This window comes from Melanerpes formicivorus, unplaced genomic scaffold (assembly GCF_026170545.1).
Source record: "Melanerpes formicivorus ecotype bairdi unplaced genomic scaffold, bMelFor1.0.p_v2 SCAF_28, whole genome shotgun sequence".
Lineage (NCBI taxonomy): Eukaryota > Metazoa > Chordata > Aves > Piciformes > Picidae > Melanerpes > Melanerpes formicivorus.
The window spans coordinates 5,525,703-5,550,844 of record NW_027142380.1 but is presented as its reverse complement, the minus strand read 5'-3'; the positions used below and the strand labels follow the sequence as shown (position 1 = coordinate 5,550,844).

Genomic DNA, 25,142 nt, shown 5'->3' with positions numbered 1-25,142 from the left:
CTTTTTTTTCCCCTTGATCTAATGACCCAAGTGAGTTCTGCAGTGTAGGAACATCACATCATGCTGCACCATTGCCAGGGCAGTGCAGAGGTTAAGCTTGGGATCAATCAGTTTGCAATCAGAGTGATTATAAAAGGTCAAAGAGTAGCTCAAGATAAAAGAATATAGTAGGGCAGAAAAAGTATATAGAGAGGTTCTGGAACCCTTGAAGTAAAAAGGTTTCTTGCAGTAAACAGCTAGCAGGAACATTCAGGACACCTGTTAAGGAAGGCGTTACAGTGTTGTTAAAAATAGCAGTTCAGGATTTTCAGCCCCACTTCTATCCTGAGTACATGCACTAAGAGTCTGGCAAAGCTTAAATAATACCTACTGGTTTGTCTGTAGTACTGTGAAATATCCAAGGCATAACTGAGATACTTCTAAAACTTTGTTTTTCATGTCTTGCTACAGTTGAGGTAAAAGGGAAAGGTTCCTGAACAGAGCCTGTTCCATTCTTTTAATGCAGTCTCTGTGTTTCAGATTTGTGTATAGTACATGAATGAATTTGGTGCTGTCTTCTAAAGTCCTCTTCTGTTTCTGTGGCATTTATTAAAGCACAGCAAAATTATGATGTTTCATGTTGGAGCCACTGTGGAAAGATTTGGAAGGTGGCATTTAATGAAAGAAATAAATAAAGCAAAGAAAGCCTTGACAGCATCCAGCCACTTCAGAACTGATGGAGACACTCCTGATGTTCCTCTTTCCCAGCTGAGGGATTCCACCATTGAGAGAGGAGAGTATATGATGAATAAAAAGCAAGGAGGGATGTTAAAGTATCACAGTATGTCTCCAAACAGAATATTGATTATTATGTCATTGCAGTTAATTGTAATTTTTAGTGGCAGGGAATGTTGGTTTAGAGGTGAAAGAGGTAAATCCTCTTGAGTATTTTAGACACTTATTAATGAATTCTGAAGCAAAGGGTAGTGAATGAAATCTTCAGCCCCCCTCCCAGTCATGATGGCAGTTGAGTTTTAATCTTAAAAAGCTTGAATAGAACCATATCTTTTTTTAGATTCAATTAACTTGCAGAGTTGACAGTTGAGCTCGTGAGTGAGTCTGGGGAAGATTCACCCACTTCAGTGAGGAAATTGGGGGGAGGCTGAGGGAGTTCGATTCATGACTTGATGTCAAATCCAGGAGGCTTATTTCTTTAGTTAAATCATTCAGTCTCCCATGTTAATTTTAATATTCAAGGGAGGCTCTTCTGGTTGAGACTGAAACTGTTCCTTTTCTAAATGCTTTCTGCAGGATCTTGCTGCTTTGAGCTGTCTATCTTACATAAATATCAGACCTTACTCTGATCAAAGTCCACACTACTGGAGTTTCCTGTATATGAGTTTGTATTTTCTCCTTAAAAAGCAAAACCATGGCTTATATGGCCGTGTCATGCAGAGAGAACTTTAGAGGTGTTTATTTGATATCTGTTGCAGTTCATTTCCACAGTATTATTGAAATAAAACTCCTTTGGCAAGACCTGAAATCTGAAGGAGACAATAATACTGTTTCTCATTTAAATTGTGTATGAATAAGTGATTACAAATTGACAAATATTGCTTGTAGTGATTCCTTTCTTGAGTGAAAAAACAATTTCTATTTTCTTCTTCATTAAAGCACTTAAAATTCTTCAGAGAGAAAAATAGAATCTGGCCACAGCCCCAACACAAGCAAAGAGAAAGGATGTGTTCAAAGTTTAATAGCTGCTTTTGTTTTCAGGGTCTTGTTACATTGCACAATGTTTTACTACACTGTTCCTGTAGATATGTTAAATTTATTAGTAGCAACACAGGAAAAGGTACAAAAGATGGTTGTGTGGAAAATGCAATGTGCCACATTATTCAGTGTCCCTAATCTGAGTCCTTCAGCCTCTTCCCTAGTGAGCTTCATAGAGATTGTGTAGCATCTCAGACAGTTCTTCAAGCAGTGTCTACCAATTAGAGCAGAGACATGTTAACACATGCCCAATTCAGCATGTACCCCTGCAAGGGCTTCTGAAGTGCTGACACTTGCATGCCAAAGGGATGTGTTCTCTCACCTGTGCTCAGGAGGGTCAGAATCCCCCAGTGTAAGTTCCAGCACACATAGATTCAGTATTCAGTATTCCTAAGGTTGGAAGAGACCTCAAAGATCATCGAGTCCAACCTGTCACCACAGAGCTCATGACTAGAGTAGGGAGGACACTACTGCAGTGGATGTGAAGTGTCCTCCTGCAGCAGTAGATTTTTGGGTGAGTACAGTTCTGAAAACATAGGCCATTTTCAGAGAGCTCATCTGGAGGAGTAACTCACTGCCAGGAGGCCACACCTGGAATATTGTCTCCAGTTCTGGGCCCCCTGCTTTAAGGTGGACCTCAGGGAACTGGTTGAAAGACTCCATCGGAGAGCCACAAACGTGCTGAAGGGAGTGGAACATCTGCCATACAAGGAAAGGCTGAGGGAGGTTGGGTCTCTTTAGCTTGGAGAAGAGGAGACTGAGGGGTGACCTCATTCATGTTTAGAAATACATGAAGGGTGAGTGTCAGCAGGATCGACTGCATCAGTGGTGTCCAGTGATAGGATAAGGGGCAGTGGGTGTCAGCTGGAGGAGGTTCCATGTAAACATGAGGAAAAACTTTTCACTGCAAGGGTGACAGAATGCTGCAACAGGCTGCCCAGAGAGGTTGTGGAGTCTCCTCTGGAGACATTCAAAACCCACCTGGATGTGTTCCTGTGTGACCTACTCTGGGTGATCCTGCTCTGGCAGAAGGATTGGACTAGATAATCTTTCAAAGTCCCTTCCAACACCTAACATTCTGTGATTCCTTTAGATATCCCTTGGATATTGTACACACTATTTATATAGTGTACAATATGTTTTGCTTTAATTTGTTTTGAAACAAATCAGCCCTACTTTATAATGCTGCATGGAACACATCAATACTGCCTGTGTATCTGTCTAATATGAGTTCAGTAAATTAACACAACCATTAAACAAATTCTCATTCTATTAGTAATTGGTGGCTGCCTGTTTCTCAACAGACAACTGGTGCCAACTGGTATTTCTTAGCTTTTGCTATGCTTTGTTGCCTACAGGTAGGCAATCTGTAGCTTATATCTTGCTGTATTATGTTGCATTAAATAATCACTGCTGCCTGCTGATGGAGAGAAGCAGTTTCTCTTAACTGAAAATGATGACTAAATAGAGCTTCTTCAGCTTTTCAGTTAAAATAGCTTTCTTTTCCAAAATTGACATGTTACTAGTTCAAGAAATCTCTTCCCTTTATTCCTTTGATGTTTGTCAGCATCTTGATGTTTCCTGCTGTGATGTGCTGTGATTCCTGCCTTCCTATCTCTGTTTTGCAGTGGCTCCTATTAAAAGAAGCGTGCAACATGACAAGAGAAATCGGCTTTTCCTTGAACTATGCAAAAGTCTTCGGGGGGAGATTTAACTGAGCACTTGTTTGGATTGCATGAACTAGCATTAAAATGGTGACACAAGCATCTACTACTGTAATGGAATATATTATTAAATTATTTCTTTTAATCCTTTGATTGTTGTTTTAAACTGTAGATTTCTGCACTACAGCTTTTCTGCAGTGTTACTGTTTTCTATAAGGAATTGCAGTGAATTTCAGTCGTTGCTTCAGAAAGAGGTGTGAAGTTGAGTCGTTTAGATGTAGTTGCATGTTGTCTTCTCCAGGCTTGGTTTGCCACAGGCAATGCAGTTTTGTGTCTCTGTTACCCCAGGGTAGGAGCAGACTGCTGTCAGAAGTGGGTGGTTCTACCCTCACTGCTGCGTTGCTGGGATGTCCCTTCACCTCATTCTCTAATGGGTTAGGTGACAAAACTAAGTTTTGCAGCAGTAGAAGGTTTCTGCTGAGGTAGCTCCATTTCAGGCTCAGGGAAAGGTGTAGGGTGAGCAACTGGGAAGCCATGGTGGCAGCTTGCTGCCAGGTCTTCTGAACAGAAACAGGAGGCCCCAGCCCTGTAGTAACTTATGCCAGTACCTTGGTTTCTTGGTTTCAAGTAATACAAAAGAACTGGCTGTTAAGAGGGGTTATGTAACTGTGTGTGAGGGTATGTCAGCAATATGTGGGAGAGTGGTGAAGTCTAAACTGGTATCAGCTTTGCTTGGGAGATTATGTAAGGCAGTAAGGTATAGCACGGTGTTAGTGTTCTTGGGTTACAGAAGCACACTGGGAGCAGTTGGTCCACTGTTTGAGTGTGCTGCTATTTAAATGTCACCAAACTGCCTGTGGATTAGGTTGATGCACTTCTTCAGCTTAAGCATGACTTAAGGGTGGATTAGTGTTTTCAGAGGCTGCAGAATACTCAGTTTTGAATAAGCTCATTTGGGTAATTGAAAAACAATATTAAGGCAATGCTAGGCTAAGATTTTCCAAATGAGAATTTAGCTTTGGGCTTTGCTATCAAGATTTGCTTGCTCATCATAAAGGCTATTTTTCAGTAATGTGGTCTTCTGAGAAGCAGCAGTTTCACTGTTATGAAGCTTTAAAGTTTGAATATGTAAAGCAGTCTTCCCAAGCTCTTGGCCAGCCTTCGACTGTTCAAGCCTAATTTTGGTAAACAATTTAACACAAGAAATCCTGATAATTATATTAACTGTGTGCAGCTTTTATAACAAAGCCCCTGGAATCAGCACTGGTTAGGCCACACCTTGAGTCCTGTGTCCAGTTCTGGGCCCCTCAGTTTAGGAAAGATGTTGACTTTCTGGAACATGTCCAGAGAAAGGCAACAAAGTTGGTGAGGGGTTTGGAGCACAAGCCCTGTGAGGAGAGGCTGAGGGAGCTGGGGTTGTTTAGCCTGGAGAAGAGGAGGCTCAGGGGAGACCTTCTTGCTGTCTACAACTACCTGAAGGGAGGCTGTAACCAGGTGGGAGTTGGTCTCTTCTCCCAGGCAACCTGTGACAGAACAAGAGGACACAGTCTCAAGCTGTGTCAGGGGAGGTTTAGGCTGGATGTTAGGAAGAAGTTCTTCATAGAGAGAGTGATTTGCCATTGGAATGGGCTGCCCGGGGAAGTGGTGGAGTCACCATCACTGGAGGTGTTTAGGAAGAGACTTGATGGGGTGCTTGGTGCCATGGTTAGGTGATTAAATAGTGTTGGATGATGGGTTGAACTTGATAATCTCAAAGGTCTGGTTAATTCTGGTTAAACCTGGTTAATTAACCAGGTTCCAAATTGGTTAATTTCTATTCTGTTCTGTTCTGTTCTGTTCTATTCTATTCTATTCTATTCTGTTCTGTCCTATCCTATCCTATCCTATCCTATCCTATCCTATCCTATCCTATCCTATCCTATCCTATCCTATCCTATCCTATCCTATCCTATCCTATCCTATGTTTATATATTTATATTTTTTTTTTTTGTATATATGAAGAGAATGAGTCAGTTACTTAACATAAACATCTTGCTTCAAAGAGACATAAAGCTGTTAGGAATAGTAATAATTATCTACCAGAGCAGACTGTCTTTAGTAAACAGCAGTGTAGTGGCATATTCCATGGCTTGCTTTATTTTAGTTTGTTTGAAACTGAGTTATACAAACCTTAACAATTGCAGTGACAGATCTCACTCATTCTGAAAAGTGAGTGTATGGTTCAGTAGTGTCAAACAGTAAATTGCCCCTACAGTTTATTGATCAAAATGTCACAGCCTTTAAAGAACTGGGAAATGCAATTTTAAAATTTCTTTCTCTTTTTTTTTGTTCTTTTTTTTTTTCTCTCTGAGACATGCTGCATTGTACTGCTCAGGATATTTTGTGTGATGTATTTTAAGTAACAAAGCCTGTAACTTAAGCAAAAAGGTCTGTAATATAACTTTGGTTTAATCCAGTTAAAATTAATTCCCTTGTACAGGAATAGATATGGAACTCAATTCTTCCAAGATCTTCAGCTGTGCCTGTGGAGGACTTTAAAGGCAAGATGAAGGTGCCAGTCATGGTGCCCAGTGGTGCCCAGTAATAGGGCTGCTATAAGGAGGTTCCACCTCAGCATGAGGAGACACTTCTTTATGATGGGGGCCACGGAGCACTGAAACAGGCTACTTAGAGAGGCTGTGGAGTCTCCTGTTTCAAAACCCACCTGGATGTCATCTTGTGTGGACTGCCCTAGTTAATCCTGCTTTGGCAGTGGTTTTGGACTAGATGATCCCTAGAGGTCCTTTCCAGCGCCTAACACTCTATGATTCTATGTTTAAGGTCAAGATTACTGACAGTGCTTTGAAACAAACTACAAGAAATTCCTAACTGCTGTCAACAAAAAAATGTGAAGACTCTGGTTGTGTTGAGAAAATATTCCAGCCTGCTTCCTAAACTGACTCACAGAATGAGGTTTATCCTTTGTAAATACAATAGAAGTCTAAATTGAGACTTTAGTTTAAATGATCAGTGTTGGATGAAGCTGATGATCTCTGCTCATACTCACTGTGTTATGGTATCCAATGTAAAGTGAACAATTTGGGATGTTTATGGAAGCTGGTTTGCTCTGTGGCTTTTAAATAGGATGGTCTTGGTTTAGAAATTAAAATTATTCATTTGTGGGAGCCAACATGACCTTGGGAAGGAGAATTGCTGTCCTGTTTTTCATATTATATCCATAGGCATGTGGCATTAAGAGGATGAGTGGTTTGACTTAACGTGGCAAACCTTGTAGCCCTTCAGGCTTGCCATGTGTCTTTCCATTTCCTTTTGCTCCTGAAATGCCTGCTTTCATACAGAACAAATCTGTGTTCACTTTTTATGGCTTACATTTGTGATAAGATTTTTGTGTTAAGTGTCTCCTTTTTAAATGTGGTTTTTCTTTTTCTTGTCAGACTAACTCTTTTCATCAGCACTGCTAGCAAACTGAAATAAGCGTTTTTGTCAGTTGTTTAGGTGGTATATTTCATGTATATGACCTCATAAAGTGTACCTGCACCTGTGGTAGTTGGTATGAAGGTCTGTCATTCAATTGTATTTCTGATAGTTCCTATTTGATAGGAACTTCTGCAGCTTTGTCAATTCCAGTAGCTGCATGCCAATACATGCAATAAAGGTTTATTTCTTGTGTAGATGAAAGGTGTGCCTCTTCATTACTGTCATCTTTGTGGGTCTGTGCTTGGAATTGTATCACAGGTCAGAGTGTACAAATTCAAGGAACTGGAGTGCTGTAGAATGTCTTGGGGAAGCAAATAGATTTGTATGTTTAAGATGCTCTTGTTTTAGATAAGATATGCTAAACGCATCTCGGTTTTATTTCACATACAGAATCCATCTAAAAGAACCCCTCATAGATTCATAGAATGGTTTAGGTTAGAAGGGACCTTGAAGATCATCTATTTCCCACCCCTCTGCTGTGGGCAGGGACACCTTCCACTAGACCAGATTGCTCAAGGCTTCATCTAGCCTGTCCTTGAACACCTCCAGGGAGGGGAAGGCATTCATGACCTGCCTGGGCAACCTGTTCCAGTGCCTCACCACTCTCACTGTAAAGAATTTCTTCCTAGTATCCAGTCTACATCTGTCCTCAAGCTTAAAGCTGTTCCCTCTTGTCCTATCACTACAAGCCCTTGTAAAAAGGCCCTTCCCAGCTTTCTTGTAGGCCCCCTTCAGGTACTGGGAGGCTGCTATATGGTCTCCCTAGAGTCTTCTTTTCTTCAGACTGAACAGTCCCAACTCTCACAGCCTGTCCTCATCAGGGAGGTTCTCCAGCCCTCCAATCATCATCTTGGCCCTCACTGAACCCGCTCTAGCGGTTCAATGTCCCTCTTATGTTGGGGGCACCAGAACTGGACGCAGGTTTTCTGCCCAGGTTTTCTGCGCAGTTTTTCTCCTCAGATGACATTTTTCCAGTATAACTATTACACTATGGTCCATATGTGTAAAAGTGGATACTTATGCATTTGATGTATAATTTGCATGCATGCAGAGAAGTTGTTTTTCTGGCTCAGGATCTGTTAGCATTGTTACAGCTACCTTACTTCAGTGGAGCAGCAGAGCAGGAGGAAAGGAGTATGTGCTTATTTGCGCAGCTTCACTGTCAGCTGCTGCTAGGAGATCCATCTTTGCTTCAAGATGTTAATACTGGTTTTCATTCATCCTATGAATAAAAAGGGAATACTGGATGTCACTGAAGTGTGTCTTCCCTTTAAAAGTCATGTAATAAAATGCATTAAGCTTGGTTAATGTAAACAGTAGCTGCTCAAATTATGTAGCCATGTCAAGGGATGTTCTATTAACCCAGAAATTTGCTTAGTGGAGGTTTTGTAGGGGGTGGTGGTAGTGAGGCAAGGCTCTGGGGAGACCTTACAGCAGCCTTTCAATACCTAAAGAGGGCCTACAAGAAAGCTGGAGAAGGTTATTTTACCAGGAGCATGTAGTGATAGGAGAAGGAGTAATGATTTTAAACTGAAAGAGGTAGATTTAGATTAGATGTAAGGAAGAAGTTACTCACTGTGAGAATGGTGACATACTGAAATGCTGCCAAGAGAAGCTGTGAATGCCCCATTCCTGGAAGTGTTAAAGGCCACACTGGATGGAGCTTTGAGCAACATGGTCTAGTGACCAAGGTGTCTGCCCATAGCAGGGGGGTTGAAACTGGTTGATCTTTATGGTCCTTCTGAACCCAAACCATTCTATGATTTCTGTGAAAACATCAGTCATGAAGTTAACCTTAGAGGTTCTACCAGGGAGGCCAAAGGGTGAAAAAAACATTATACTGAGTTTATACTGATCATGTAGGTCCAGGTAAGAAATAATCAGCAATCTAGTTTGATGAAGCTTGCATTTACTGATGCTGCTCTTGTTTTGTGCATATATGGAACATTTATTTGAGCAAGCTTTGCTGAAGTAGTTAACATGCAACTTGCAAGCTTCTTGTGAATACATTAAGACAGTTTCTCCTGGGCTCATGTGTGTGTATTTTCTTTTCTTCAGAAGCAAGCCCTCAAAAGACACCTCCTGGGTCATCTGAAAGATGTTGCACATCTGAGTAGTTAATGCAGCATACATACAGACTGAGTAGTGGAAGAATAATGCAACTACTCACTAAATACATTATTCTTACAGAGCCTTCAGCATTTTATCTGGTTAAAAAAAGAAAAATCCAACCAAAAAGGTAGTAAATAAGAGATTTTGCAGGTTATGTGAACAATCAATTTATTTTTTTTTTCTCTAGCAGTAGTCAATAAACCACTGACATAATTATGGAACAACTGGCCTTGTTAAGATGGTCAGAGGTATCTGATTTCCTCATGCCACTCATTTTACTGATGCTGTGCATACAGAATTGGAGCAAACATGGTATCTAGTTATATTGAACAGTGAACTTGTTCAGAACAAGTAACTGACTGGTAACAAAGGTCTTGAGGACCAGAGATGGGAAAGAAGAGTAGAGGTAAACACTGATTCTTGGTGCTTTTGGTAAATTGCCAGATCATTCTAGCCAACAGGAGAGAATCCATTGTGAAACTTGTACTCTATTAAATAATTCTGCCTTCATTTCAGTTTATATTACTGTTTAGTTGAAGCTTTTTGTTCCACTAACTTGATTTTTGGGATTGTTTGGGCTGTTGTCAGGCTCTAAGGAAATGTTCTTGGTTGCAGTAGAGTCCTATTAAGTGTATTAATCTCTTTGATAAGGACTTGGTACATTTATAACATCCTCAGAAAGACCTTATAATGAAGGATATAATTACTCTTTACAACTATTAATTTAAATAATAACATGAAAACATGGATATGGGCTTCTAGTTTTATGAGCTGAAGTATTTTTAAAGCTTATTTCTGATTTAAATTAAAGGAAAAAACCCTGCAGACATCCACCTTTTTAACTTACTTGGCAGATCTGACTCTCAAATAAGAGATAGTCTTCGTCTACAATATCTATATCAATACACCACACACACCAAGAGCTTATTCAAAAGCTATTTTTTGTTCTTGTAACCATGTAAGGTCTGCTGTAAATCTTTAGCAGAGCCATAAATGATATTTATTTTAGCCTTTAATATGAACTTGCTTTAGAAAGTCTAAATCCTTTAGCTTGAATTTTTTCTTTATACCATTTTGTGGAAATATTGTCTGCATTTTCATTTAGACTCACTTGAGTGATTTTAGGATTTTCTTTATTATGGCAACTGTAGCTAACATGCTAAGAAGTAAAATGCCACTAAAAAGATTTAGAAAGATGTATTTAAATCTAAAGCCCTTCTTTGGGCTGTTCAGAGCTTGACAAGTTAATACTGCAGGTTAAGGTGTATTTACAGTAATGAAAATGTGTGTAACTCTAGTAAGATGTTTTAAAACTTTTTTGTTGTTGTAGAAGAAATGTGTTAAGTATAATGAGAATGCCACCAATGGAAAATAGCTAGTTCTTGCCTTTCATCTGAAGAAAGTGAAGCATCAGGGATGGTGTGGCCAGCAGGAGCAATGAAGTCATTCTGCTCCTGTACTCAGCACTGGTTAGGCCACACCTTGAATACTGTGTCCAGTTCTGGGCCCCTCAATTTAAGAAGGACATTGAGACTCTTGAGCGTGTTCAGAGACGGGCAACGAGGCTGGGGAGAGGCCTCCAGCACAAGCCCTACGAGAAGAGGCTGAGGGAGCTGGGATTGTTTAGCCTGGAGAAGAGGAGGCTCAGGGGAGATCTTATTGCTGTCTACAACTACCTGAAGGGAGGTTGTAGCCAGGAGGGGGTTGGTCTCTTCTCCCAGACAACCAGCACCAGAACAAGGGGACACAGTCTCAGGCTGCCAGGGGAAGCTTAGGCTCGAGGTGAGGAGAAAGTTCTTCACAGAGAGAGTTGTTGGCCATTGGAATGTGCTGCCTGGGGAGGTGGTGGAGTCACCATCCCTGGAGGTGTTCAAGAGGGGATTGGACATGGCACTTGGTGTCATGGTTTAGTAGTCATGAGGTCTGGGTGACAGGTTGGACTTGATCTTTAAAGTCTTTTCCAACCTTACTGATTCTATGATTCTATGATAAGATGTCAAAGTTTCACTAGAGTCCACATGCTATTTCCAGTCTCTTTTTCACAGGCTGGTGTGACAGAATGTACTCCTTGTACTCCAGTGCAACTGTGCAATAAAGAAACAGATGAAATACACATATATCTTAAACTGTTGGAACATACTGTGTGTGAACCATAGACAGAGTTGCATGGAAAGGTCTGAGAGATATATGGTGTTTTCCAACGTAGTTTTCTGACTAGTATGTGGGAAGAGGAGATAAAAGTATTCAGGCAGGGAGTAAGCTGGGAGTAAAAGTTGGTGAGACTCAGTAATGAACAGAAATTCATTAGTAGCCTCTGTTTTCCTGTGCTTTAGTTTGTCTTTTACTTGCTCCCCCCACTGCTGCTGCCTTTCAGATGAAAATTTACAACCTAATTCCTCAGTCTATCTTTAGTGAGAGACAAGACCCTGTTGGTGAGCCCAGTAGTGCTGTTTAATGCTGCTGAGAGCAATTAAATTGTTGACAAGAGTAAAGCTGGGGAATGGGAAAAAAAACCAAAGCCACTCATGACACTGGAGTTGTGTTCTGTGCCATTTTGTGTCCTCCTAATAAGTTTCATGGGGAGAAAGGAATGGTTTATGGCTGCCCCTAGGTGTGGGAAATAGCTTTCCTTCAAACATTTGCAGACTCTTGTCTAAGCAGTACCGTGGTGCAGTGGCATGGTCTTGGTACATTTATCTGCAGGATGTGTGGAAATTTATAATAGAGTCATAGAACAGTTCAGGTTGGAAGGGACCTTTAAAAAGCATCAAAGTCCAACCCCCTTTGCAGTGAGCAGGGACATGTACAACTGGAGCAGGTTGCTCAGAGCTCCATCCAACCTGGCCTGGAATGTTTCCAGGGATGGGACATCTGCAACCTCTCTGGGTAGCCTGGGCCATTGCTTCAAAACGCTGGAGAATGCCGGCATCGATCCCACTACCTCTCGCATGCTAAGTGAGCACTCTGCCGTTTGAGCTAATTCCCCTCATGCCTGAGAAACTTCTGCTGCTGGAAGCCCATATGAAGTTCTTGTGAATGCTTGGTATAAATGTATTTGGGAGGGTTGAGAATTTCATCTGGCAAGGAGTTTTCAAGATACTTGTATTAATTGATTCTTTTCACTGCTCTCTATTTTAAATTGCTCAGATATGTATGTACTGCAACCACACCATCTCTGAGTGGGGAATTAGTTCAGGGAATGATCTGTTTACTCACATTTCTGACATCCTGTGGTCACTATTTTTTTTTTTTTTTGTGTGTGCCTTAAACCTAAGATGCATGTTTGCAACTGTTTCAATTTTGTCTTCTCAGATTCTGAGCTTTTGCTTTATGCCATCTCTTGCAACATCTTTATTGCACCTGCTCTTCTGGAGACATACGATGTGTATGCTACAAGTGCTTTAAAGCAAGCTTTTCATGTTCCTTGCTCTTCAAAGCTTCTAATACAGACTTTATTGCAGTTGGTTTCTTAAATATATTATACTCCTCTATGCAGTGGTAGGCTGTAATTCATTTTATTGAGCAGTTCATTCACAACCGGGAGTTTGTCTTTTGTGGAAAGACTTGATTGAAAGGCTTCAGGTGGCACTTGGGAGGATGGCTTCTCTTAGAATCATGTATAGGAGAGGGAGGAAAAAAAATGTATGTGCTTGAGTTTGTAGGGTTTGCTTTTTTTGTGTGTGTGTGCCAACATTTCTTGGCTAGATCTTTGTTTCATCACCCTTAGGATTTCTTTGACGGTTCCTTCAAATGAATTATTCTCTTCCTTCCTTCCTGTGTTCCTCAGACCTGTCTGCTTCATAGTTTACAAAGGAAGTATTCTGATAATCTCTTAGTATTGTCTGATTTCTACAAGAGAACAGACCTGTTTCCATGTGCTTCTTTCTATGTAACGTGCTGTGGGTACGTGTTACGTGCTTCTTAACAGCTCATCAATGATTTGCCATATCCTTGTGCAACCTTTAGAGTCACAAACCAAACAGTTTTGTAACATGTAACAAAAAGTTAGAGTTATAAACCAAATGCTTTTGTAACATTTCAGGAGGGTGGTTGGGAGCAGAGCTCATCACAGTTCCCGTTGGAGCAGTTAGGCTTGCTTTATTCATTAACTAGGCTGGAGCTGAGTTAACGTGGGAGTGGGGCACACCAGGTGGGTGGCACTGGAGATAACCTTTCTTCATAGAACAAATAGAGCTGTGGCTGCTTTTCTTGCTGTCACCTCTTTCATATCTGTCACATGTTGTGAGTTATCACTAGTGGCCTTTGTTATGTGGTGACACTTTACAGTCCATGTTATTGAAGAAAATCCTTAAAAGATTTTATTACTCAATCCTTGCTAAACTAACAGGGGTGATATCAGTTGACACACTGCTGCCTTGCAAATTCCCCAAGTGCTTAAGTCCTACCCAAACAGAAAATGTGAAAACAAGTTGTGTTGAAAGAGACTTTTGTCAAGCAAGAGCAACAAAAGTCTGCCCCAGAATAAGACTGTTTGAGTATTTTCCTTTTTGTTTATTTGATTTAGATCAGCTTAGTGATACAGCCATGTGAAACTGATTTATTGTTCTAAATGATGCATAAAGGCTGTTTTGAAGACTTGTTCTTAAATTATAAACCCAGTGACAAAAAGATTTATCAACTGTGTTACTGAGCTGTAGAAATCTTTATATCAGCCAGTTAGTTGTAAATAAAGACACTTAAGCATGAGACACATAAGTTGTAAGTAAACATACTTTTATAGATAAGAAAAATCCTTAGCAAAACTTCTAATTAAGCCATTTATTTACTACAGCAACTTTAGCATTGATTTTTCTGTTTATTTAATTCTATCCATCATCAGCTTGTTGTGTGTCAAAGGTCTTTTGGGTCCTTGTGAATACAAGATTACATAAGAGAAAAATAACTGCAACTGTAAGATTTATGAATATGCAATCAATGAGCAAAAAGTTCTATCAGACTTAGCATAGATTTACCCTTTCTTTCAAATCAACTTCCAACTAAGGAGAATTAATCTTGTTTCTGGACAGTACAAGAACAGAATTTGATTATAACTGATTGCTTAAATCAAGGTTTCTTCCATTCAGATTGAAACTGGAACTGATGGGTTTGTTTATTTTAATATCAGTCAATCCACTTTAACTAAAGGTGTGAGCTTATTTTTCTGAAGCCTGGAAATCAGATTGTTAAAGTCCTTGTTACTCAAGAGAAATGGATTGAGAATCTCTGTAAATGTTCTCCTGCTGTAGCTCCGGGCCTTGAGCAGGGAGTGCACACATCAGCTACAGCTTTTAAGCAGAGCCTCAATTACTCAGATGGAGATGTGTATTGGTTTTTACTCTACCTCACCTCACTTTCTCTGCAAATGTGGTCAGCTTCTGATCATGGCTGGATGTTCTTCCTTTCACTGCTGCTTACAGCTGAAAAGTGAGGACCTTTGGAAAGGTATTGTAGTCTCACAGCGGTGGTCAGATAACACAGATTCCTTGCTGCCTGTGCAGATTCTGGTGTTGCTTCTGTCTGCGTGTATGTGTATGGATTATAAGCATGAATAAATAATGATGTATTCTGAAGTAGTAGCAATAACAATGATAATGTTTTTATAAGGTAGACTTCAGAGAAACGGTGAAAAAGAGAAGGTTAATGATTGTCAGGTACAAACCAGGTATTTTCTCCAGCTTTCTGTAGCTTCATAGAAACTAAAGGCTTGTGGTGTCTGCTTTAGGTTGAAATTCTCTGGCCTCTGGCACTGATCTTAAGGGCTCTTCTTGCCTGCTTGTGTTAATCCCTTTGTGGAAAGGATCATGAAGTAATAGCTGTTGGAGTCAAACAGAGACCTTCTAATAAGAAACCAAATTAAATGGCAACAATTATGAAAGTGACTTTAAATTTTTGCCCCACATTTGAAGGCACTGCATAAATGTAATCAAATACTGCCTGTGAATAACATGGAGGAACATGAAACATACTGAGGTGCCTGTATGATGACTAGAGTTGGAGGTAGCCACTGGCAATATTGTCATTTTAGTCTTCTAAAATATGTTAACCAGATTATGGTCGAAAGAATTTCAAATGTGTCATTCTGAGCTATTTGTAACTGTTTCAGATCTGTGGGAGTCACTTGTACAGAAAGCATGTGGCAATGTACCGTAAGAGATGGGGTTTGTATTTTCTTCATGCATCAATCTTTTGCGCTGTATTTCAAGGCAAATAGGAACAGACGGAGTTTTGCTTTTGATACAACACAGTGTTTAAAACTCTGCTATTGTTTAGAGGGTGAGTGTTACTGAGAGAGCAGCATGGAGGCTTTTTCTTTCAGTATAAAGTTGCATTAGGATAACATTTTTTCTTTTTATCATGCTGTTGGAGATCAAAGTATTAGTATAGTCAATAATCCTCTTTGGCTAACATATCTAAATATGTAGCGTTGGCTTGCATACTGTGCTCCTTACTTCAGGAGAAACCAAGACTTGCTTTTGGGCTGTTTGCCAGAAGGACAACAGTTTGTCTCTCCATGTGGGAAGAGCATCTTTTGCTGGCACAAATTCAGCTTATACTGTTGCCAGGAGTCAGCTCCACCTTTGCCATTATACCATTGCCAGGAATCAGTGACAGCTCCTTAATTATTGCTTTTGTTTATAACAATTTATCCTGTGTGGAGAATATGTCTTCTTTTAAAATCATTCAGTAGCGATCCTGTGACTTTTAGAGTGTCTATATTCAAAGGTTACTGCCAAGACAAGCAAATGTGATGTCTTTGTGTGTGTGTGTAAGGTGCCATATCTTTGTATCCATGATATATATGCACATGTGAACATCTGTACTGGCAGCTTGAGAACGGAAGGTAAATTCTGCTCCAGCTGTTGTTAGCTTTGCAGGGCTGGCAGGGTTGTGCTAGGATCTCCAACAAAATACACTTAGAAGTGCAATCAACTAAGCACAGATAACAGACCACTAAAAATGCATATATCAATATATAGTTTCCTACAAGATGATGCTAATTCTGTGTCAAGTGTTTTTATGTGCTGCAATAGCACGAGCCAGCATTGTGCCCAGGCGGCCAAGAAGGTCAATGACATCCTGGCCTGTATCAGGAATAGTGTGGCCAGAAGGAGCAGGGAAGTCATTGTGTCTTGTATTCAGCACTGGTTAGGCCACACCTCGAGTCCTGTGTCCAGTTCTGGGCCCCTCGGTTTAAGAAAGATGTTGAATTGCTGTAACATGTCCTGAAAAGGGCAGCAAAGCTGGGGAGGGGTCTGGAGCACAAGCCCTATGAGGAGAGGCTGGGGGAGCTGGGGTTGCTTGGGCTGGAGAAGAGGAGGCTCAGGGGAGACCTTGTTGCCATCTACAACTACCTGAAGAGCGGTTGTAGCCAGGAGGGGCTTGGTCTCTTCTCCCAGGCAACCTGTGACAGAACAAGAGGACACAGTCTCAAGCTGTGCCAGGGGAGATTTAGACTGGATGTTAGGAAGAAATTCTTCATAGAAAGAGTGATTGGCCATTGGAATGAGCTGTCTAGGAAGGTGGTGGAGTCACTATCACTGGAGGTGTTTAGGAAGAGACTGGATGAGTCACTTAGAACCACAGTTTAGTTGATTAGATGGTGTTGGATGATGGTTTGGACTTGATGTTGAAGGTCTTTTCCAACCTGGTTAATTCTGTATTCTATGAATATACAAAATCTGTAGAAACAATTTTTATAGCAAAGAATGATACAAATTTCAGTGTAAATAAAGATTTTTAATTCAAAGCAATGAATTTGTTTTAAGGTAGCAGTCTGTTCATATTTTTATAGCACTGAATAACATGCAAACATAAATAGACTTCAGAGTTCAAGCCAAGTTTGCCAGTCTGCATTGATATTAAATGCAAGACATTTTGTCTAGCCAAGATCACCCAGTCAGCCTGGTGGAGTTTGTAGAAATGATTTCTGTAGCTTTCAGAGTCTTTTGGATGCACAAATGTTAAGGAAAGGCACTTAGGTAAATCAATATGCTTTTTACTTTTTCTCTGAAACAGTGCTGTTTAACTGCTGGTGGGAGATACCTGTAAGGCGGAAGAGCTCAGTTGGCTGTCTCATGAACTGTTCTTAATGAGCATTATGTTATTTCCCCCTCTCATTTTTCTAGGCTGTTCAATTAACCCCTAGACGATGGCTGAACCTGCAGGAGTACCAAAGCAAAAAAATAATGGCAGACCATGGGGTTACAGTTCAGAGATTCTTCGTAGCTGATTCTGCAAATGATGCCCTGGAGGCTGCTCAGAGACTAAGTAAGTTGCCTGATAATGGGAGGAATCTGCTTCGCCAGATAGCAATCTGGAGAATAAATTGCTTCCTAATAAGTTGTACACAATCCTTGAATTGATGCTTATTGAAAAGGCTTGATATATTATGCAGACAGTAAATATATGCTTAATTTCCTATGTGAAGAGAGTTTCTCACAGCAATATTTAGAATGTTAGTTCTAATGTGTTTTCTATGCAGCATGTAACATGAAGTCTTTAATTAACGTTATTTATGCCATTTTGAAGAATTCAGAGTTCAGCATAATACCAGGGAAATTGTTTGTTATTATATGCCTGTGTACAAAGTTGCTTTCAAGCAAAAATGTGCTCTATTAAAAAGCAAAGGAAGGAAAACCGTGTGGACTCTCCATTTTAAAAGGACTCTCCATTTTGAAAGATACACAGAACCCAGCTGGACAGTCTGCTTTAGCTGATGCTGCTTTGAGCTGGAGGCTTGGACTAGACAATCTCCAAAAGGCCTTGCAAGCTCAACTGTGTGGAGATGGGTATTTGTTTGGAGGCTTGGACTAGACAATCTCCAAAAGGCCTTGCAAGCTCAACTGTGTAGAGATGGGTATTTGTTTATATCTAAGTGTGTCCATATCTTGTGGCCAGCAGGATCAGGGAGGTCATTCTGCCTCTGTACTGCACTGGTTAGGCCACACCTTGAGTCCTGTGTCCAGTTCTGGGCCCCTCGGTTTAGGAAAGATGTTGAGCTGCAGGAATGTGTCCAGAGAAGGGCAATAAAGTTGGTGAGAGGTTTGGAACACAAGCCCTATGAGGAGAGGCTGAGAGAGCTGGGGCTGCGCAGCCTGGAGAAGAGGAGGCTCAGGGGAGACCTTCTTGCTCTCTACAACTACCTGAAGGGAGGTTGTAGACAGGTGGGGGTTGGTCTCTTCTCCCAGGCAACCAGCACCTGAACAAGAGGACACAGTCTCAAGCTGCACCAGGGGAGGTTTAGGCTGGATGTTAGGAAGAAATTTCTCATAAAGAAAGTGATTGCCCATTTCAGTGGGCTGCCCAGGGAGGTGGTGGAGGCGCCATCATTGGAGGTGTTTAGGAGGAGACTGGATGGGGTGCTTGGTGCCATGGTTTAGTTGATTAGATGGTGTTGGATGATGGGCTGGATGCAATGATCATGAAGGTCTCTTCCAACCTGTTCTGTTCTTTCCTGTTCTGTTCTGTTCTGTTCTATTCTATTCTATTCTATTCTATTCTATTCTACTCTACTCTACTCTACTCTATTCTATTCTATTCTATTCTATTCTATTCTATTCTATTCTATTCTATTCTATTCTATTCTATTCTATTCTATTCTATTCTATTCTATTCTATTCTCACTTGACAGTGACTGGGAAAGAAAGCCATGCATCTGGAAAATCATTTTGGTTCTCTGACAACTTCCTCATTTTAGTGTGGTGTACATAAGATGATAACGTGAGTCAGAAATTTATTTCTATTGTACCATTTATCTGAGAGGGAAATGTGCACGTTTGTTACCCAATTCTAATTCTGGAAGAAGCTTTCCGCTCCTCAAAGTCAATGCCAGTTTGCATAATTTTCCTCTTTTCATTTAGCTTTTATTATTATTAATATAACACACATCAAAACGCCAGAGGCCAGACACTGTTATTGTCTTACTATGTAGTAAGAGGAAGCCTTTTTGGTTTATGCTTTAGAGTAGAATGGAATGGAATGGAATGGAATGGAATGGAATGGAATGGAATGGAATGGAATGGAATGGAATGGAATGGAATGGAATGGAATGGAATGGAATAGACCAGACCAGGTTGGAAGAGACCTTTGAGATCATCGTGTCCAACCCATCATCTCATAATCAACTAAACCATGCAACCAAGCAACCTATCAAGTCTCCTTCTAAACACCTCCAATGATGGTGACTCCACCACCTCCCTGGGCAGCCCATTCCAATGGGCAATCACTCTCTCTGTGTAGAATTTCTTCCTAACCTCCAGCCTAAACCTCCCCTGGTGCAGCTTCAGACTGTGTCCTCTTGTTCTGTCACAGGTTGCCTGGGAGAAGAGACCAACCCCCACCTGGCTACAACCTCCCTTCAGGTAGTTGTAGAGAGCAATAAGGTCTCCCCTGAGCCTCCTCTTCTCCAGGCTAAACAACCCCAGCTCCCTCAGTCTCTCCTCATAGGGCTTGTGTTACATGATGCACAAGCCACTTAGTTAACTGTATTTCAGTTTTGCACACTGTAAATCTGCACACTGTAAAGTAAATGAACACAACTTATATAAGAGATCTCATCAGACCTCGAGTAGCAGAATAGCCTTAGCAGTATGGCTTGCTGAATCTCTATAGCTTTTTTAAGGTGATAGACTTTTCAGTAATCAAGACCTTCTTAGGACAGCCAGTACATTTGAATCAAAATACAGCTGTTATGGTCATTTGGCAGTGCAAAGTGAAAAACACTGACACAATGCAAAGCTCATAAATTGGGAGAGTTCCTTCATGTCTGGATGTCTGAGCGAATCAAGAAATGCTAACTGAACCGGTGGTAGGTTTTTCACAAATTTTACAGCACTTAAATTCTCCTCTTCATGACTGAACTCAGAAATGGATTGATCTGTCCAATAACTATTACTATTCTCAATCTCTACAACATTTTGGAGAAACAGATTACTCCATTAAAGGCAGTGAACTTCCTCTGGTTTATGATGTGAGATTTATTTTAAATAACCTCTGTAGCTTGCTTGCTTTGCAAATCACAGGGAAAAAAACAAAACTGTTAAGAAATAATCAAAAGTAAAATCTAAACCCCAAAATTATTTGGTAATGAAATTCAGTCAGGTAAATTGTATGTATTTTAACTGGTTTGGCTTGTTAACTGTTTGTGGGGGACCTCTGTTTGGGTCCCCACATGCCTCCTGGGAATGGCTTTTACTGGTGTGGTCAACATGCTGCGTTCTTCTGGGAAGGGAGCAGTTACAATCAGCTGAGCTCACCTCTGTGTGTGTGGTTCTTTTATGCTTTGTTTAGATGTGCCACAGAGTAGCCCTCTCACAAGCTGCCCTCCCCTCAGCACAGGTGTGCCACTTTCCTGGCTTCAAAAAGCCCCCAGAAGAGCTGCTCCTTGGCCCTTTCACTGTGATTCCCTCTCCCAGTGTGGATTTACCTATGCTGGAGTTGGTGTCCTTGATGAGGAGACTGTCATTCTGATAGTGTGCTGTTGTACTTCTAACATGCACTTTGGAAACCTAAGAAGTCAAGTTTTGCTACTGTGGTCATTGTTGCTCCAAGATTTCTTTGGATTTATCCTCTTCCTGTTCCCTCTGACTAGCAGTATCCCTGTCAGTTGGGTTTGTCTGCACAATTTGGAAGGGCTTCTGTCTTCTGAGTATGCAACCACACAAAATAAAAATTTATGAGCAAAACAAAAACCTTCAGCCTACATGTGGCACAGCATATTCCAAAATAAAATAACCAGTGGAGGTGGCATTTGGATTGCTTGATAGACAGGCATTCTGCAGTAAAAGATGGTGAAAGGAGAGGCCAATCACCCCTGCCAAGTCCTGCTGAAAAATCTGGTGTTTTAGATACTGAATGCCACATTGCAGCTGTCCTTAACTTTCACTTCTGCAGACAAGAAAGGATACTTGCCAACATATTTTTAAGATAAAAATAAAGTTATCAAAACTTGAAAGTCAAAAGTTCAGTATTTTTCTTGTGAAAGGAGGTTCTTTCTATAGACTTGTCATCATGAGCACAGGAGGAACTAATTTTCCTTGATAATTTTGTAGCATTACATCACACACATGGGTCTGTGCATGTGATAAAGGGGTTCAGATAAAGGGATAAAAATGCCTGACATGTAGGTCCTTCCAAAGTCTGGTATTCACCAATTAATTCCACAATTTCACCAAACATTGCACGCCTGCCAGAGCTGGCTGTACTGCTGCAATGCCTCTGGTCACTGATTTTGCTATTATTGGATTTCCTGTTGATGCAATGGAAAGAGCTGGGATTATCTAATTTTTGCTGCTGTCTTCACTTATCAGGAAGGTGTTAATGCATATGTTCTTGAAATGGTTTGCCTTTATCCAGTATCAGCAGTTTTGTTACAGTTTGCTCATTTCCTCTCTTGCTCCCTCTATTTTTATTAATGTGAACACTGAATACACTGAATGTTCAAAATTTACCAGCCGCAGAAAAGATGGTCTGCAAGGAATTTTTAATGGAATTAAAGGATAGATTTTTTTTTTTGTTCTCTCTTTCTTCTAAGATAAGAATGGCAGATGTGAAGAAAATTAAAATGACATCACTGGTATTGACTTCAAAAGAAGTTGTACACAATAAGGAATACAGAATGAGGCCCCAAGGAATTCATTGCTTTGTACGTGCTAAGCAATTTTCAGGTGTAACTCCTGTAGAGAAGGCAATATTTGCAGAGCACTAAGAAACGCAGGCACAAAAGGTTTGTGTTTCACATTAAAATTCCTAGGTTTTTCAAGAGAGAAAAGGGAAAGACAAGCTGTTTTGCTACAGCAGCATGGCATTGCTTGATCTACCATCTGAAGAAACACAACCTGTAAACAAGTTCTTACAGTTCTGGTGTAGCTATTTAACAGAACAAAGTGAAATATTTGGGAGCTGAATTTTTGTCTGAAACATGAGATCATTGCTGGCTGTTCCTGCATTAACTCTCAAGTCTTCTGCTCTGATTCTCCCTTAATGCAGTGGTACATTAAGGACTTATTTTCTTACTAGCTATTTCTTTTCCTCATACATTAGTATCAATACAAGGAAAAATATCCTCAAATATGTGTAGGTATACCCACACTACAGGAAAGATAATGAGGTTCTGGAGCATGTCTGAAGAAGATCAACAAAGCCAGTGAAGTATTTAGAGCATAAGTCTTCTGAAGAGTGGCTGAGGGAATTTGGGGTTGTTTAGTCTGTAGAAGAGCAGGCTGAGAGAAGCTCTCTATTGCTACCTGAAAGGAGGTTGTAGTGAGGTGGGAGTCCATCTCTTCTCCCAAGTAACAAGTGAGAGGACAAAAGGAAATGGCCTCAGCTTTCACCATGGGAGCCTTAGATTGGACATTATCAAAAAATCTTTCCCCAGAAGGGGTTGTCAAGCTCTGGAACAGGCTGCCCAGGAAAGTGGTGGACTCACCATTCCTGGAGGGGGTATGTAGATGTGGTGCTGAGGGACATGGTTTAGTGGTGAACTTGGCAGTGCTGGGTAAAGTTGGACTCTATCTTACAGGCTTTTTCCAACCTGATGATGGTCATGATTGTCTTGAATCGACCCAGGGCAGTAGGTGAGGTTGTGCTAAGATTCAAAAATTCCCTTGAAGTAAATTAAAGCAAACTGACACTAAACAGCTGATGAGTTGGTTTGTTAGGTTGGTCTGGAGCAGAGGGAAAATAAGGAGAAAGAAGAGTTAAAAACAGAAGAGAGAGAGTTACAGAAAGAAAGATACCACCTCCTTTGGTTCTCGAGAGGCCTCACAGGCATAGTCCAAGTTCTTCAGTAGTGGATCTACATTCCAACAGGATCTTTTATGGTAGATGCAACGTGTGGATGCCAGAAGTTAGGGTCCTTTTATGCCCTTGTGGCAGGGTTGAGTGGGAGCAGTCTCTCCAAATCACAAAGTGTGTGCCAGGCCCCTGTAGTATAATGTCTGTCACATGGTGCTGTTACACAGGGTTTTCAAAAGGGGATTTCCACCTCCATGGGAATAATCTCTTTTCATTATTAAACCAGCAGCTCTTCTCCAGAGCTATTAAGGCCATCACCCTGTCTATTCAAAACCAGCTACATCATACCCTGTGTAGTGGTTTTAGAGTGGACAATAGAGTCACCATGGCCTGTCACACATACTGTTTTGAGACATTAGGGAATTGAGCTATCACAATGATTTATGATTCTATGATTGTTAGGGTGTGCACATTTTCATTGCTTGTGCAGCGTGCACAGATTCACTGTGCATCATTTCAGGGTCCATCATTTTCTCTGGCCTTCTGCACTGGTCTGCTTCAGCTTGTGCACTGGTCTTCACACTCTGCCTAATGGAGAAGTTACTAAGGGAACCATCACTTTAAACTTGTGTCTGTAGAAAGCTGAGTAGGGGTAATAATTATGCTGGAGGGTGTTACCATGTACTATCCATTGGCTCTTTGAATCAGTGGAGAACTTAGAGAGGTGGTTGAAAATGCTGACAATCCTAAATGGGTGCTGGAAGCTTGGCATGTGTTTCTTTCTCTGATTTTTAACAAAGGCAATAGAGTGCTGCCCATTGCCACTTAGAGTGTTTCATTACATTTAGGAATCAGATGCAGTGTTCACACTCTATCACAGAAAAATGCAATTGAATTGAGTGCAAGGCTTTTATTCACTCTTTAAAAAAAGGTATAGCAAAATGTAGTCTCTGCATATCCTATTTCTATTGCCTTATGCATGAGGGAACTCATAAAATTCACCTTTTGACTCAAGGCATGCTTTTTATATCAGGCTAGAGAGGTAAACATGTATTTTATAAAGAACAGAAGAGGTTTATTGAGGCCTCTTTCCATGAGGTCGTTTACCTGTCACCTATTATTCACTGTTTTTCAGAATATTGAAAGAGTACTCAGTTAGATGAACACCAGTCTCCTTCCTATCTCTTACCTCTTGGCTCTGTCCAATTTAGATGAAAAGCTGCATTTTTAGATTCTGGTTCAGATCTATTATCTGAAAGTTCATCTCTCCAGTACAAGCTGGGAAGCTCACTTTAAAGCAATGTTTGCTTGCAAGGGATCAAAACCTGCTCTTTAGTTTCTTAATGTCTATTTGTCTAGATTATGAAAAAATTGTTGGTGATAATACTGTTTGCACTTAATCTAACTTACGTTAGGAAAAAATGAAGAAGTTCCTTGAACCTCACATTCCTGAGGATGCTGGAGATGTGAATTCAGGTTCTTTTCTATTATACCAGGAAGAGTGTTTCTATGAGAATCTTGTACAGACCAACCCTCTGTTCATAAAGTTCTTTATGAGTGACTTAATTTTACTTCTTAGTCTTTAAGTTTGTTGGCTACTTAGCTGATTTTTTTTTTCTTCCCTGTCATTATGTGCTTTGCTTACATGATTTAATTCCCTTCTTCACTCCATCAGGATAGGTAGGAGAGGAATTTCCTCCTTCAGCCTTTCAATGATTTCCATATTTATTTTCTGTTGTATGGTTCACTGGGTAGTAATAATTTTTCACCTGTGCATAATGAGTTGTTTCTCAAAAAACCCTATGGTGGGTATAACTAGTTATTTTTTAGAGCCCCTTGGATTATGCTTCTGTGCATATATTGAAAACTCAAGTGTTGTTGAAATAGTGTTCCATGGAGCTGGATGCAAAGAACCTGCTCCCTGTTAGGGATCAGCTCTCCCATAAGTCCTCTTATTTTCTTTGACAGCTTTTATTAAAGTTCCATATACTTAAATAATGGCTTTCTGAAACTATCCTTTCAGGCAAAATAATGCTGTAAGTTATTGACTAATATGATTCTATTCTCAAATGGGTAAGTATTTAGAAAACAACCTTTTAAATTTAATAGAAAACTAGTGGTGGATGAACTGCCTTTGGACTACATTCAGTATTATTGGGCATGAGTATTTCTCTGTTCCATTTAGTAGGTTTTCAGTTAATGGATTTTGCCTTGTCTGAATGGTGAAATCTTAAGACTAGAGGGAATCTGCATTTTCCTGCTACTTCTCAAGAATAGGAAATGCATGTTAATAATCTGTTACCCCCAGTCTCTGCAGGCACCTCTTGAAAGCATCCATTTCAGTGCTCCACAAAATTTGCTCTCATCTGTGATTTCAATCTCTCTCTTGCTTTTTCAGTTTCC

General features: G+C 40.5%; 1 protein-coding gene across 1 annotated transcript in view; it reads left to right on the top strand.

The window, feature by feature from the left end:
- Positions 1-25,142, top strand: part of SUCLG2 (succinate-CoA ligase GDP-forming subunit beta) — a 152,052-nt gene that overhangs the window by 12,495 nt on the left and 114,415 nt on the right. Inside the window, exon 2 of the mRNA XM_068154320.1 lies at positions 17,132-17,273. Coding sequence (XP_068010421.1) covers positions 17,132-17,273 — 142 coding nt within the window. The remainder of the gene's footprint in view (positions 1-17,131; positions 17,274-25,142) is intronic.